This window comes from Nycticebus coucang, chromosome X, assembly GCF_027406575.1.
Source record: "Nycticebus coucang isolate mNycCou1 chromosome X, mNycCou1.pri, whole genome shotgun sequence".
Classification (NCBI taxonomy): Eukaryota; Metazoa; Chordata; class Mammalia; order Primates; family Lorisidae; genus Nycticebus; species Nycticebus coucang.
In genome coordinates, this window is record NC_069804.1 from 75,278,621 (window position 1) to 75,296,083 (window position 17,463).

A 17,463-nucleotide genomic window follows, 5' to 3' on the forward strand; every position below is an offset into this window, starting at 1 on the left:
AATCCTGAGCAGGTATCTTATCCTCCCTGAATGCTGTATTCCTCATTTGTAAAATAAAGGTTATCTTCCTCATAGGGTATTATGAAAATGAAATTGCAATATAGGCCATGAGAAATAGTAGATTTTGAACACAAGTTAAGACTCACATCTATCTCTACAAACAGAATATTTTTAAATATTTATTAGACCCGCATGGTAGCCAAAAGCCACAAGTAGCTATTTTAATTTCAGTTAATTAAAATTAAATTTGAAATTCAGTTTTCATCACACAAGGAACTTTTCAAGTATATAGTAATGTGTGACTAGATTCTACTTTAGCGGATAATTCGTACACAAAATACAACATTTCCTCAAAAAATAGGGAATTCACAATCCAATTCAAAAATATATATGCTCTTTATTTCACACATCTCCTATCAACTCCAGGGCTGACTATGAATCTAGCTAATATTAAAAGTAGAGTTTCCTCTGCTCTAGTGGAGATGGCAAGAGACAAAGAAAATACATGACCTCTTCCTGGGTCAGGATCCATTCTATGTCACAAACAATCAGGATGATATTCCCTTTGAACATTCTACTATTCAGGCTGAATGTGGCCAATTTTCTATTTTCTAGCCATTGGTTACCTTGTAACAGAATCTTATCAATAACATCAGCCTATCTGTGGTATATTCCTAAATTGCTTGAGCAAAGGAGTCCGCTGTATGCTGGGTAATTTACATATGTAATTTCACTTGATATTAAGTAGAGTTCCTTTCTGTTTACTAGAAAATAAATTTGTTTTCCACAGATGACTGATTCCTTTGGTATACAGAGTAGAGATACAATAAACATTTGCTGAACAAAATTCTCTTGTAGTTTTCTGAATTAACTTATGGTTTCCCTTGAATGTAGAGCAAAGAAAAATCTTCTATACTGCTGGTGATAAGTGATAACATAAATAGATACAACCAGTTTGGATATCAATTTGTTATTCTATGTAGAAAGATGCATAGAAAATACAAATTAGAAATTTTATTTCTAGATATATATCCTGGAGAAAATTTTACAAGTACACAAGAAGACAAGTAAGATACTTTTAACAGAAGTATTATTTGCATTAATCTAAAAAATGGAAGCAACTGATTCATCAGCCAACAAGATAATACCTACAAAAAGATCGTATACTCTTGCAACAGAATACCATGTAACAGAAAAAATAAGAAGTATTGTTTGCATTAATCTAAAAAATGGAAGCAATTGAAAAAAAAGGAAAAAAAATGGAAGCAATTGATTCATCAGCCAACAAGATAATGCCTACAAAAAGATCGTATACTCTTGCAACAGAATACCATGTAACAGAAAAAATAAGCAAACTTGGGTTAAATATATGAATGCAGATGGATGGCATAATTACACCACTAAGAAAACAAAAACAAAGTACAATAGATGGAGTATCATTCTATTTTTATAAATAAGAAAAGCAATAATACCAAACATTTATATGTTGTCAAAAACATTTATACGTTTTACATATATAAATACATTTAATCCCTAAACTAACACTAAAATTTATCCTATATTACAGATAAGGAAAGTAATGCCAAGCGAAGTTAAGTGTTTGGCTAATCTCAACAGCTAGCAAGTTAGAGAAGGTGATGTGCAAACCCAGGTAATCTTGCTCTACAGTCTTAACCACTGCATTACAAAAAAAATAGTACTATATATTATGCCTTAGAGAAATTTACAGATGAAGCAAAAAAAAAAAAAAGTAAAGTCATAATAGGGGAGGAAGTCCCAGACAAGAAGATAATCATGAAGATAAATACAAAAAGCTTCCCTTGGTCCCTGCCTCCCTATCTGTACATATGTTAGATCATTGATAGAAGACATGATAAGGAGATAATAATTATTTTCAATTATTTTGAAATTATATATACTCTGAAAAGTACACATAAATGTCAAATTTCTATAAACTGAACATGCTCATGTCATCAGCACCCAGATCAAAAAACAAAATGGTACCAGCATCCTTGAAGAATTCCTTGTTACCATTTGTTTTTTTCTCAGTAACAACTCCACTCGGGGTAACCACTATCCTGGCTTCTAGCACCATCATTTAGTTTTGCTGGGTTTTGCTCTTTACAAAAAATGAACCCAAACAGAAGGTAATTTTTTTTTGATGCTTTTTTCTTAACTTGACTTTATATATGTCAGGTTCACCATTATTATGGTATACAACAGTTCTAGCTGCGGGTGGCACCTGTGGCTCAGTGAGTAGGACACCAGCCCCATATACCAAGGGTGGCGGGTTCACATCCAGCCCTGGCCAAACTGCAACAAAAAAATAGCCAGGCGTTGTGGCGGGAGCCTGTAGTCCCAGCTACTCAGGAGGCTGAGGCAAGAGAATCAGCTAAGCCCAAGAGCTGGAGGTTGCTGTGAGCTATGATGCCACAGCACTCTACCAAGGGTGACAAAGTGAGACACTATCTCTAAAAAAAAAAAAAAAAAAAAAAAACAGCCTGGGAAACATAGAGAGACCCTGCCTCCACACAACAGTTCTAGCTGCTTTGTCCTTATTGCTGAGGTAATAAAAATATACCACAATATGATTACATACATATTCAGTTATATGTAGACCTTATTGATCTTTCTTTTCAATCCTTCCCATAGCAGCCAAAAAAAAATCTGGGATCACAGTAGGTGAAAGAGCACAGACTGCAGAGTAACAAAAACCTACTTGAAACTAGCTTCTATTACTAAGTATGTGCCCTTAGACAAGTTATTCATATTTTGCCATTACAGGCCTTGACTTCCCCATCTGTAGCATGTGGACAATAATGCCTGACTGAGATGGCATATAGCAAGTACCAATAAGATAACAATTATAAGGCTCTTAAAATTGTTCTTATTAACTTTAAAATCACTTATGAATTACTATCATGTAGCTTACTTCTCAAGCACCTTTACTACTAGATTCTACCTGCTAATCAATTCTGATAGTCATGAAGATCCAAACATGAGGGAAAATGTGAAATTCAGATTCTTTAAAGACATTGTTGGGAAATTTGCTCCTGAATCTTCCTCTATTTTTTTTTTTTTGAGACAGAGTCTCAAGCTATCACCCTGCGTAGAGTGCTGTACCATCATAGCTCACAGCAACCTCCAACTTGGGCTCAAATGATCCTCTTGCTTCAGTTTTTCTATTTTTACTAGAGACAGAGTCTCGCTTTTGCTCAGGCTGGTCTCGAACTCGTGAGCTCAAGCAATCCACTGGCCTTGGCCTCCCAGAGTGCTAGGAATTATGCGTGAATCACCACACCCAGCCAAATTGTCATTGAGGACTGTCTCTTTCCGTCTGTTCCTTCATTCTCATTGTTATTGTTATTTTTATTTTTGTTTTTATTGCTCAAACACTTTGTGTTGAAGCAAGGTGTTTGAATCACTTTTATTTTTTATTTATTCATTTTCGAGACAGAGTCTCAAGCTGTCGCCCTGGGTAGAGTGCTGTGGCGTCATAGCTCATACCTCCAGCTTTTAGGCTCAAGCATTGTGGTAATCGCCTGTAGTCCCAGCTACTTGGGAGGCTGAGGCAGGAGACAGGGGTCTCACTTATGCTCAGGCTGGTCTCAAACTTGTGAGCTCAAAATATCCACCTGCCTCAGCTTCCCAGAGTGCTGGGATTACAGGAGTGAGGAGCCACTGGGCCTACTGCTGTTTCCCCCTTCTCTTTCCAAGAGAAAGCACTGGCCAAGACTAATACCTTTGGCTTCATCTACCCTTACTATCAGTATTTTTTTCAGTCTCTTCCACAAAACAGTCATCCTTAAAGTTCTTCCTGGCTGGGCGCAGCATCTCACAGCTGTAATCCCATAACTTGGGAGGCTGAGGCAGGTGGATCACCTGAGCTCTGGAGTTCCAGGCCAGCTGGAACAAGAGCAAGAACCCATCTCTAAAAAATAGCAGGGCAGGGCCTGGCACGGTGGCTCACGCTTGTAATCCTACCACTCAGGGAGTTCAAGGCAGGTGGATTGCCTGAATTCATGGGTTCAAGACCAACTCGACATAGAGCGAGAGCCCATCTCTAAAAATAGCCAGGTGCTATAACAGTCACCCATAGTCCCAGCTACTTGGGAGATTGAGGCAAGAGAATCGCTTGAGCCCAAGAGTTAGAGCTTGCTATGAGCTAAGACACAATGGCACACTACTGAGGGTGAAAAAGTGAAACTCTGTCTCCAAAAAAAAAAAAAAAAAAAAATAGCAGGTCATTGTGGCAGCACATGTAGTCCCAGCTACTCAAGAGGCTGAGGCAAGAGAATCTCTTAAGCCCAAGAGTTTGAAGTTGCTATGAGCTGTGACGCCACGGCACTGTACCAAGGGCAACTAAGTCAGACTCTGTCTCAAAAAAAAATAATAAAGTTCTTCCTGTGAACTATGTTTATGGAGAAGAAACAACAATAAGACTAGCACATCCATAACCTGCTGTCACTGCCCTCTTGCCTGTCATCTGTTGGGTAAGAACACACTGTATTAGAGGTGCAAGGCCAGCTCCCACTCTCTAAGAAGTGGGTTAAATGCACACTCAGATGTCTTAGACAATTTGGCCTTCATCCCCTCATAAATCACAAAAAGAATCAATTCAATGGCTGTTCTTTCTGGCAAGAGCATCCTTAAAAAAGAACTGAAAACATCATACTGTGAGCAACTATGACAAGACACAAAAAATATGAATCAAAGGGTACAAATACTCTCCCTGTCATGTGTCTAGAGGAGATGATTGAGTCATTATTTTGCCATCTCTGGTGGGCAGTCCAGTATTCTGCATTGAAGGATAAAAGAGCCATTATGAACAAAGCCTTATTTGTCCTCCCTGGATTTTGGGTCAAAGGCGGGGGTGGTGGTGAGGAAGTTGCATGATGATGGGAAAAGGAATAGTGAAAAGATAAGTCCTACCAATACAGTGATAGCAAAAGTGGACACATGGGAATGGGTTCACAAACTTTGCATGTGTTATGATTGAAGGGATTTAAGAAGTTAACCAAACAGAAATCTAGAACTTAAGGACAAAGAACTCTTAAAACCTGCAAGAAAATAATAGAAAAATTAGGGTCGGTGTGCATAGCACAGTGGTTACAGTGCCAGCCACATACACCGAGGCTGGCGGGTTCAAACCCAGCCCAGGCCAACTAAACAACAATGACAATTGCAACAAAAATAGTTGGGCGTTGTGGTGGGCGCATGTAGTTCCAGCTACTTGGGAGGCTGAGGCAAGAGAAGCATTTAAGCCCAAAAGTTTGAGGTTGCTGTGAGCTGTGATGCCATAGCACTCTACTGAGGGCGACATAGTGAGACTTAGTCTCAAATAATAATAATAATAATAATACTAGGGGCGGCACCTGTGGCTCAAAGGAGTAGGGCGCCGACCCCATATGCCAGAGGTGGCGGGTTCAAGCTCAGCCCTGGCCAAAACTGCAAAAAAAAAAAAAAGAAAGAAAAGTTAATCCAGTGTGGTGACTGCAGAACCATCCCTGTAGTCCAAGCTACTCTGTAGTGCAAGCTACTCCAGAGGCTGAGGCAGGAGGATTGCTTAAGCCCAGGAATTTGAGCTTGCATTGAGCTAGGATGAAGTCACTGCCCTATGGCCCAGGCAAAATTGCAAGACCCTGTCTCAAATAAAAGAATTTGATACCCAAAGCATCATAGGATGGCTAATCTAATGGTAACTTCTCTCTTTAGCAAATAACTCACTTCAGCCAGGCATGGTGGCTGACGCCTGTAATCCTAGCACTCTAGGAGGCTGAGGCGGGTAGATTGCATGAGCAAACGGGTTTGAGACCAACCTGTGCAAATCTGATACCCCGTTTCTACTAAAAACAGAAAAACTGAGGCAAGAGGATCACTTAAGCCCAAGTTGGAGGTTGGAGGTTGCTGTGAGCTATGACATCACAGCACTCTACCCAGGGTGACAGCTTGAGACTTTGTCTCAGAAAAAAAAAAGAAAGAAAAAGAAAATAACTCACTTAGAGATTCTGAATTTTTTTTTTCTTTTTTGAGACAAAGTCTTACTCTGTCACCATGGATAGTGTCATGGCATCATAGCTCACAGTAACCTCAAACTCTTAGATGCAAGCAATCCTCTTGCTTCAGCCTCCCAAGTAGCTCAGACTACAGACAGTGTCCACTAGGCTAGTTTTTCTATTTTTAGTAGAGATGGGATCTGGCTCTTCCTCAGGCTGGTCTCAAACTCATGAGCTCAAGCAATCCACCTGCCTTGGCCTCCCAGAGTGCTAGGATTACAGGCATAAGCCATAGTGCCCAAAGATTCTGGTTATTTAGACACCCAGTCATCTTAGTTGAACAAACTAAAGTTCACTGGCCTACAAATGGGATCTAGAGAGTGAATTGCATCAGCCGGAAAAATCAGCTGGAATCTGTCTATACAGTACACCCTGGAGGAAAATATTCTTTGAGGATAAGTTCATCCCCCCATGACCTATCCACAGATTTCAAATGATTTTGCTTTATTATTTCAACTGGCAATATCTATCATTGGTTCCACCTGAAGAGGTTAATTCTTGGTTCATACCCATTCTAACCTTAACAAGAGATCAATCAGCCTCATTCTTAGTGCTCTCCATAGAATCTGCTTTCTTATTCTTTGCAGTAAAAACAGGCTAAAGATTTTCAAAATATTTAGGCTGTGGTTCATTTTTGCTTAAGAATTTCTTCTTCATCGGATGAAGGGAAGATGGCGGACTGAAGCCAGCTTTCCACAGAGGCTCCCGTCCTGAAGGAGAGTTAGGGGACGAAAATTTAGCAAGTAACCTGATGGATTCCAGCAACACCAAGTGAGAAAGTTGAAGAATGCACATCAACCCCGCTGAGGAGAGCTGCGACCACAAGGAAGCAAACAAAAGGTACAAAACCCATCACCAAGCGGATGGGAGTCCCCCCTCCCCCACCTGATCGGCTTAAGGGCCCCACAAACAAAAGGGCAGAAATCAAAGGCCATCCCACTACACTTCATGGGAGAGACCTACTACAAACTGGACCTACCTCCCTTACTAGGATGCCTAGGCGTTCTCCTGCCAGGCATAAAACTGTATAAATCTGTAAATATCCTTTGCCGGCAACTCTGAGCACCCAGCACTTCCCTCCACTCTCTCTGAGGTCTGAAAGCCTGTCCCCCAGGAGTTCGGATTCTTGGGTGACTCCTAAAGAGGAGAAACAGTCCCCGAGCTGCGGCTGGTCAGCGCTGATTCTGGGGCACGGGAGAGAGGTGAGGACAGTCAGCGGAGGGAGACCCTCACCAGGCTGGTGCTTCCACGAGGCGAGGTGCAGAAGCCCTCCTTGGGCAACAATACAACCAGGCATATAGCTGAGTCGAACTCGCTACCAGCTGCTCTGAGTGCCTGGCGCTCCCCCCACCCTCACTCTGTGGTCCGGAGACCTGAACGCCTGCCATGTGGCCGGGCAGGGAACTGGGGATAGCCGAGTCTGTTCGCTGCCCAGCGGTTCTGGGCTCCAGCTGCTCCCTCCCACCCCGCCCCCACTCTGAAGCCTGAAGGCTTGAGCTGCGGCGGTATAACCAGGCAAGAGACTGGAAGAAACTGAATTTGCTCGCTGCCGACTGCACTCTGGCTCCAGGCTCCCGGCGCTCACCCCACCCTCGCTCTGTGGTCCAGAGACCTGAACGCCTGTGCGGTTCTGGGCTCCAGCCGCTCCCTCCACCCGGCCCCCACTCTGAAGCCTGAAGGCTTGAGCTGCGGCAGTACAACCGGGCGAGAGACTGGGAGAAACTGAATCTGCTCACTGTCGACCGGGCTCCCTACGGCTCGGAGCCCCTGCTGGCTCTGAGCTCCAGGCGCTCCCCCGCCCTCACTCTGTGGTCTGGTGACCTGAACGCCTGCCGTGTGGCCGGAAAGGGAACTGGGGATAGCCGAGTCTGTTTGCTGCCCAGCGGTTCTGGGCTCCAGCCGCTCCCTCCCACCCCACCCCCACTCTGAGATCTGAGGGCTTGAGCTGCGGTGGTATAACCAGGCAAGAGACTGGAAGAAACTGAATTTGCTCGCTGCCAACTGGGCTATGGCTCCAGGCTCCCGGCGCTCACCCCGCCCTCGCTTTGTGGTCCAGAGACATGAACGCCTGTGCGGTTCTGGGCTCCAGCCACTCCCTCCACCCCGCACCCCCTCTGAAGCCTGAAGGCTTGAGCTGCGGCGGTATAACCAGGCAAGAGACTGGAAGAAACTGCATTTGTTCGCTGCCGACTGGGCTCTGGCTCCGGGCTCCCGGTGCTCACACCGCCCTCGCTCTGTGGTCCGGAGACCTGAACGCCTGCATGGTTCTTGGCTCCAGCCGCTCCCTCCACCCCACCCCCACTCTGAAGCCTGAAGGCTTGAGCTGCGGCAGTAAAACCGAGAGACCGGGAGAAACTGAATCTGCTCGCCATCAACCGGGCTCCCTACGGCTCGGAGCCCCTACTGGCTCTGAGCTCCAGGCGCTCCCCCGCCCTCACTCTGTGGTCTGGAGATGTGAACGCCTGCCATGTGGCTGGGCAAGGAACTGGGGGTAGCCAACTCTGTTCGCTGCCTGGTGGTACTGGGCTCCAGCCGCTCCCTCCACTCCGCCCCAACTCTGAAGCCTGAAGGCTTGAGCTGTGGCGGTACAACCAGGAGAGAGTCTGGGATGAACTAAATTTATTCGCTGCCCACTGGGCTCCCTGCGGCTCGGAGCCCCGGCTGGCTCTGGGCTCCTGGAGCTCTCCCTGCCCTCGCTCTGTGCTCTGGAGACCTGAGCGTCTGCCGTGTGGCCGGGCAGGGAACTGGGAGGAGCTGAGTCTGCTTGGCGGTCCTGGGCTCCAGCCACTCCCCCACCCCCCCTCACTCTGAAGTGGAGGCTTGGGCTGCAGCGGTGCAGTGGAGCCAAACATTGGGAGAAAAGGAGTAAGCTTGCTGCCGGTGGCTCTGAGTTCCCAGCACCCCACCCCACCCACACTCTGCGATCTGGAGGCCTGTCCCCCCAGGAGTCCAGATTCTTGAGGGATTTGTTGGGGCGTGGCGTGGACAGTGCCCGAACTGCGGCTTGTCAGTCCTGACTCTGGGACACAGGAGTGAGGCTGGGAGAGACCCACATAAGAGCAGCAGTTTCCTGAGGTGGCTGAAGCCATACCCCCTGCCTCCCTGGGCAACCACAGGGGGCCACCCCTGAGAATAGGATTTGCCTGAGGTGACTCACAGACCCCGGAAACATCCAGGGTAGGGCCGAATCAGAGAACTGAGACTTCAACCCAAAGTAAGTGCTTCACTGAGGTCAAACAGAAGACAGCTGACAAGAAGTCAGAACCACTCAGCCGCACCACATCAGACAGGGCCCCAGTCTCTCAGGCTACAACACTGAACGGGCCCTCAACAAAACCCTAGGGGAAAAATCAAAGGGAGTAAAACAACCATGGGGCGGAATCAGCAGAAAAACTCCGGTAACACAAATAACCAGAATACATCAACACCCCCCCCAAGAAAAGAAATGGCGGATGTAATTGAAGATCCCATTCATAAACAACTGGCAGACATGTCCGAAATCGAATTCAGAATTTGGATTGCATACCAGATCGATAAAATGGAATTAGGAATCCGAGGAGAAATTCAAAAGTTGTCTCAAGAATTTAATGAATTTAAAGACAAAACCACCAAAGACTTAGACACACTGAAGCAAGAATTTGCAGCCCTTAAAGATATGAAATATACAGTAGAATCCCTCAGCAACAGAATGGACTAAGCAGAAGAAAGGATTTCTGATATCGAAGATAAAGCCTTCGAACGCTCCCAAACTCTCAAAGGGGAAGAGAAATGGAGAGCAAAAACGGATCTTTCTCTTAGAGAGCTCTGGGATAATTTGAAGAAGGCAAACATACAAATAATAGGAGTTCCGGAAAATGATAAAGTGGCATCGAGGGGCACAGAGGCCTTTCTGCATGAAATTATGAAAGAGAATTTTCCAGACATGCCTAGAGATTCTGAAATTCAGATAGCAGACAGTTTCAGAACTCCAGCACTATTCAACCCCAATAAGTCATGCCCCAGACATATCATAATTAGCTTCACTAAAGTCAACATGAAGGAGAAAATTCTCAAGGTTATCAGGTGAAAGAAAGCCATTACCTACAAAGGTAAGAACATTAGAATGACTGCAGATCTCTCTGCTGAAACTTTTCAAGCCAGAGGAGGGTGGTCATCGACTTTTAATCTCCTAAAGCAAAATAACTTTCAACCCCAGATCTTGTACCCAGCTAAACTGAGTTTCATCTATGATGGAGAAATTAAATACTTTAACAACATTCATATGTTGAAGAAATTTGCCACAACCAAACCAGCACTTCAGGATATTCTCAGACCTATCCTCTGTAATGACCAACCCAATCCTCTACTACAAACGTAAACTCACTCAGAAACTCCTGATCACACTCCAACATCTACAATGGTGAAAAGATTAAATTCATCCACCGGACTTTTGAAAAACTCGATACCCAAAATTTCACCAAACTTATCAATAACCTCCATTAATGTGAATGGCTTAAACTGTCCTCTAAAGAGACATAGGTTAGCTGACTGGATACAAAAACTCAGACCAGACATCTGTTGCTTAGAAGAGTCACATCTTAACTTAAAAGACAAATACAGACTCAGGGTCAAAGGATGGGCATCCATATTTCAGGCAAATGGTAACCAGAAAAAAGCAGGTTTTGCAATTCTATTTGCAGACTCAATAGGCTTTAAACCAACAAAAGTAAGGAAGGACAAGAATGGTCACTTCATATTTGTTAAGGGTAATACTCAATATGATGAGATTTCAATTATTATTATCTATGCACCCAATCAGAATGCACCTCAATTCATAAGAGAAACTCTAACAGACATGAGCAACTTGATTTCCTCCACCTCCATAATATTGGAGATTTTAACGCTCCTTTGGCAGTGATGGATCGATCCTCCAACAAAAAGCTGAGTAAAGAAATTTTAGATTTAAATCTAACCATCCAGCATTTAGATCTAGCAGACATCTACAGAACATTTCACCCTAACAAAACTGAATACACATACTTCTCATCAGCACACGGAACTTACTCCAAAATTGATCACATCTTAGGTCACAAATCTAACCTCAGTAAATTTAAAGGAATAAAAGTTATTCCATGCATCTTCGTGGACCATCATGGAATAAAACTTGAGCTGAGTAACAACAGGAATCTACATACTCATACAAAAACATGGAAGTTAAATAACCTCATGCTGAACGATAGCTGGGTCAGAGATGAGATCAAGAAGGAATTTGCCAAATTTTTGGAACTAAACAACAATGAAGACACGAACTATCAGAACCTCTGGGACACCACAAAGGCAGTTCTAAGAGGGAAATTTATAGTGCTGCAAGCCTTCCTCAGGAGAACAGAAAGAGAGGAAGTTAGCAACTTAATGGGACATCTCAAGCAACTGGAAAAGGAAGAACACTCCAACCCCAAACCCACTAGAAGAAAAGAAATAACCAAAATCAGAGCAGAACTAAATGAAATTGAAAACAAAAGAACAATACAACAGATCAACAAATCAAAAAGCTGGTTTTTTGAAAAGGTCAACAGAACAGATAAACCATTGGCCAACCTAATCAGGAAAAAAAGAGTAAAATCTCTAATCTCATCAATCAGAAATGACAAAAACGAAATAACAACAGACTCCTCAGAAATCCAAAAAATCCTTAATGAATATTACAAGAAACTATACTCTCAGAAATATGAAAACCTGAAGGAAATGGACAGATACTTGGAAGCTCGTCACCTTCCAAGACTTAACCAAAATCAAGTGGAAATGTTGAACAGGCCCATTTCAAGTTCGGAAATAACATCAACCATACAAAACCTCCCCAAAAAGAAAAGCCCAGAAAAAAAAAAGAAAAAGAAAAGCCCGGGACCAGATGGTTTCACATCAGAATTCTACCAAACCTATAATGAGGAATTAGTACCTATATTACTTAAACTCTTCAAAAATGTAGAAAAAGAAGGAAGACTCCCCAACACGTTCTATGAAGCAAACATCACCCTGATCCCCAAACCAGGTAAAGACCCAACAAAAAAAGAAAACTACAGACCGATATCACTAATGAATATAGATGCAAAAATATTCAACAAGATCCTAACAAACAGAATCCAGCAACATATCAAACAAATCATACATCATGATCAAGTTGGCTTTATCCCAGGGTCTCAAGGCTGGTTCAATATACGTAAATCTATAAACGTAATTCAGCATACAAACAAAGTAAAAAACAAAGACCATATGATCCTCCCAATCGATGCAGAAAAAGCTTTTGATAACATCTAACATCCCTTCATGATCAGAACACTTAAGAAAATTGGTATAGAAGGGACATTTCTTAAACTGATAGAGGCCATCTACAGCAATCCGACAGCCAATATCATATTGAACGGAGTTAAATTGGAATCATTTCTACTTAGATCTGGAACCAGAAAAGGCTGCCCATTGTCTCCATTGCTTTTTAACATTGTAATGGAAGTTTTAGCCACTGCAATTAGGGAAGAAAAGGCGATCAAGGGCATCCACATAGGGGCAGAAGAGATCAAGCTTTCGCTCTTCACAGATGATATGACTGTACATCTGGAAAACACCAGGGACTCTACTACAAAACTCTTAGAAGTGATCAAGGAATACAGCAACGTCTCAGGTTACAAAATCAACATTCATAAATTGGTAGCCTTTATATATACCAACAATAGTCAAGTTGCAAAAACAATTAAGGACTCTATCCCATTCACAGTAATGCCAAAGAAGATGAAATATTTGGGAGTTTATCTAACAAAGGATGTGAAAGATCTATATAAAGAGAACTATGAAACTCTAAGAAAAGAGATAGCTGAGAATTTTAATAAATGGAAAAACATACCATGCTCATGGCTGGGAAGAATCAACATTGTTAAAATGTCCATACTACCCAAAGCAATATATACCTTCAATGCAATCCCTATTAAAGTTCCACTGTCATACTTTAAAGATCTTGAAAAAACAATACTTTGTTTTATATGGAATCAGAAAAAACCTCAAATAGCCAAGACATTACTCAAAAATAAAAACAAAGCAGGAGGAATTACGCTACCAGACCTCAGACTATACTACAAATCGATAGTGATCAAAACAGCATGGTATTGGCACAAAAACAGAGAAGTAGATGTCTGGAACAGAATAGAGAACCAAGAGATGAACCCATCTACTTACCGTCATTTAATCTTTGACAAGCCAATTAAAAACATCCAGTGGGGAAAAGATTCCCTATTTAACAAATGGTGCTGGGTGAACTGGCTGGCAACCTGTAGAAGACTGAAACTGGATCCACACCTTTCACCACTAACCAAGATAGACTCTTACTGGATTAAAGACCTAAACTTAAGACATGATAGTATAAAAATACTAGAAGAGAGTGCAGGGAAAACCCTTGAAGAAATTGGGTTGGGTGATTTTTTTATGAGAAGGACCCCCCCGGGCAATTGAAGCAGCTTCAAAAATACACTTTTGGGACTTGATCAAACTAAAAAGTGTCTGCACAGCCAAGAACACAGTAAGTAAAGCAAGCAAACAGCCCACAGAATGGGAGAAGATATTTGCTGGTTATGTCTCTGACAAAGGTTTAATAACCAGAATCCACAGAGAACTCAAACGCATCAGCAAGAAAAGAATAAGGGATCCCATCACAGGCTGGGCAAGAGAATTGAAAGGAAACTTCTGCGAAGAAGACAGGCGAGCGGCCTACAGACATATGAAAAAATGTTCATCACCTTTAATCATCAGAGAAATGCAAATCAAAACTACTTTGAGATATCATCTAACTCCAGTGAGACTAGCCTATATCACAAAATCTCAAGACCAGAGATGTTGGTGTGAATGTGGAGAAAAGGGAACACTTTTGCACTGCTGGTCGGAATGCAAACTAATACATTCCTTTTGGAAAGATATATGGAGAACACTTAGAGATCTAAAAATAGATCTCCCATTCAATCCTGTAATTCCTCTGCTGGGCATATACCCAGAAGACCAAAAACCACATCATAACAAAGATATTTGTACCAGAATCTTTATTGCAGCCCTATTCATAATTGCTAAGTCATGGAAGCAACCCAAGTGCCCATCGATCCACGAATGGATTAACAAATTGTGGTATATGTACACCATGGAATACTATGCAGCCTTGAAGAAAGATGTAGACCTCACCTCCTTCATGTTTACATGGATGGAGCTGGAACATATTCTTCTCAGTAAAGTGTCTCAAGAATGGAAGAAAAAATATCCAGTGTATTCACCCCTAGTATGAAACTAACTTAGGACCTTCACATGAAGCTATAACCAAGTTTCAACCTAAGAACAGGGGGAAGGGGGAAAGCGTGGGGAGGGAGGGGGGAGGTGTGTAGAGGGAGGGGGATTGAAAGGATCACACATGTGGTGCATCTTACAAAGGTACATGTGAGCCTTGGCAAATGTGGAATGTAAATGTCTTGACAAAGTAACTAGGATAATGCTAGGAGGGCTATGTCAACTAATGAGATGAAAATGTGTCAAATATTCTATGAAACAAGTGTATGGTGCCCCATGATCATATTGATGTACACAGCTATGATTTAATAAATAAAAAAAAGAATTTCTTCTTCAATTTGTTTCTTTCTACTTACATTTTAGTATAAGCAAAGGAGGAGACATCAAGTTTCTCCTTCAGTATCTAGTTTAGAAATCACCTCACCTAAATTTCCAATTTTTTTCTTTCTTTTTTTTTTAGACAGAGCCTCATTTTGCCACCCTTGGCAGAGTGCCACAGCATCACAGCTCACAGCAACCTCAAATTCTTGGGCTCAAGCAATTCTCTTGCCTCAGCCTCCCAAGTAGCTTGAACTACAGGTGCCTGGCCATTTTTTTTTTTTTTTTTTTTGAGATGAAGTCTCACTCTGGATCAGGCTGGTGTCAAACTCGTGAGCTCAGGCAATCCACCCATATCGGCCTCCCAGAGTACTAACTAGGATTACAGGTGTGAGGCACCATGCCCAGCCTTAAATATCCAATTTTATTGCCCACAAATTCTACCTTCCACAGAACACTAGAACACAAATATTATTTGGCCAAGTTCATTGCCACTTTATAACAAGGATTACCTTTTCTCCATTGTCCAATAACATAGTCCTCACACCCATCTAAGACCCCATCAGAATTACCCTTGAAATCCACACTTCCACCAACATTCTTTACATAATTTTTATGTATTTGCTAAGACGAAAACTTTTTGTATACCTTTTTTATGAGCCCCCATAAAAATTGCTTTTTAAAGTCCTTTCATTGGCTCATGTGATTATGGAGATTTAAGAAGTCCCGGTGGCGCCTGTGGCTCAAGGAGTAGGGCGCCAGTCCCATATGCCGGAGGTGGCGGGTTCAAACCCAGCCCCGGCCAAAAACCACACACAAAAAAAAAAAAAGAAGTCCCAGGGGGTTGGGCCTTGTTGGCTCACACCTGTAATCCCTCACTCTGGGAGGTCGAGGTGTGTGGATAGCCTGAGCTCACAGGTTCAAGAGCAGCCTGAACCAGAGCCAGAACCCACCTCTAAAAATAGCCAGGTGTTGTGGCAGGCACTTGTAGTCCCAGCTACTTGGGAGGCTGAGGCAAAAGAATTGCTTGAGCCCAAGAGTTAGAGGTCACCGTGAGCTATGACAGCATGGCACGCTACCAAGGGCAACAACAACGTAAGACTGTCTAAAAAAAAAAAAAAAAAAAAAAAAAAAGAACATGATCTGGTGGCGCCTGTGGCTCAGTGAGTAGAGCGTCGGCCCCATATACTGAGGGTGGAGGGTTCAAACCCGGCCCTGGCTGAACTGCAACCAAAAAATAGCCGGGCGTTGTGGTGGGCACCTGTAGTCCCAGCTACTCGGGAGGCTGAGGCAGGAGAATCGCTGAAGCCCAAGAGCTAGAGGTTGCTGTGAGTCCTGTGACATCATGGCACTCTACTGAAGGCGGTAAAGTGAGACTCTGTCTCTACAAAAAAAAAGATGATCTGCCAGGATCTGCCAGGTGTACAAGCTAGAGAACAAGGAAATCCTGTGGTATAACTCTGAACCACTGGAATATACTCCAACCTGCAACTCTGAAGACCTGAGAGTTTGTGAACCGCTGGAATATACTCCAACCTGCATCTAAAAGACCTGAGAAACAGGAACACCCAGGGAAGGAAAAGATCAATATTTCGGGTTTAATCAACTATTGGAGATTCCAGTGGCCCAGTCAGGTTTACAGATAAAATTAACAATCATGCCCTTGTGAAGTGAAGAGTGCTCGCCAAAATACCCAACTGCCATAAAAATATCTTCTAAATTAATAGAAAATGTACCTTGGTGAAGCCTATTTGCTCCTTCCGGAAATTTTCCAAGGGTTTGATAAGCAAATCACTAGCATTGTGTACCTAGAGGAAAAAGGAAAAACACACAAAACAACTTTTAGGTTAACAAGTTTAAGATACAAGATTCCTTGTTACTATAATATTTTTTGTAATATATAATCCTGTAAAATGTTAAATGGTTTGATGGTTTGCTACTGTGTTTTTCCCACATTGACTCTGAAAACCAAATTCTTTGACAGTACATGAAAGAAACACGAAGGGCATTTCTCTGTAATGTTAATGGTATTCTAACCCAAGTTTTTAATCAATAAATATCAAGAGTGGTGTCCAGCAACAGGCACAGGAGACCTAAAGGACATGTGAAAAACAGAAGGAGAATGGCAAATATATGAAAAGGCAAAATGCAACAAGTGTAAAACATTTCATGAATGGTAAATGAAGGCACCAGTGGCTCACACCTGTAATACTAGCACTCTGGTAGGCTGAGAGGGTTGAATTACTTGATAGCTTGAGTGCAGGAGTTTGAGACCAGCCTGAGCAACAGCAAGACCCCCATGTCTACTAAAAATAGAAAAACTGGCTCAGTGTTGTAGTGGGCACCTATAGTTGCAGCTACTTGGGAAGCTAAGGAAGAGGATCTCTTGAGCACAAGAGTTTGAGGTTTCTCTGAGCTATGAGGCCACTGCACGCTACTCTACCTTGGACAACAGAGTAAGACTCTGTCAGAAAAAAAAAAGAAAAGAAAAGAAAAAGGGTGGAAGGGGAGGAGAGAAGGAGGGAGGGAAGGAGAAAAGGGTGGGAGGGATAGGGAGGGGAGATAAGAGAAAGAAAGAGGAAGGAAGGAAAGGAGGAGAGGGGAGGGGAGGGGAGGGAAGGAAAATGAGAAAATGAGTTAACAATAATAGCCTTAGGATAAATCATTTACAGTCCCACACTGGTATGCCATAAAACCAGAATATTTCCTTAAGAACCTGGAGTGTTGTATAGAACAGAAACCACTGAAACAGACCATCAAATGATCTAAATATAGATGCTCAGAAGTTAGCAGGAAT

At 42.7% G+C, this 17,463-nt stretch overlaps 1 protein-coding gene across 2 annotated transcripts in view; it reads right to left on the reverse strand.

The window, feature by feature from the left end:
- Positions 1–17,463, reverse strand: part of OPHN1 (oligophrenin 1) — a 721,258-nt gene that overhangs the window by 341,532 nt on the left and 362,263 nt on the right. For both annotated transcript variants that reach the window (XM_053579945.1, XM_053579942.1), the window contains exon 5: positions 16,403–16,474. In XM_053579945.1, the coding sequence (XP_053435920.1) occupies positions 16,403–16,474 (72 nt within the window). The remainder of the gene's footprint in view (positions 1–16,402; positions 16,475–17,463) is intronic.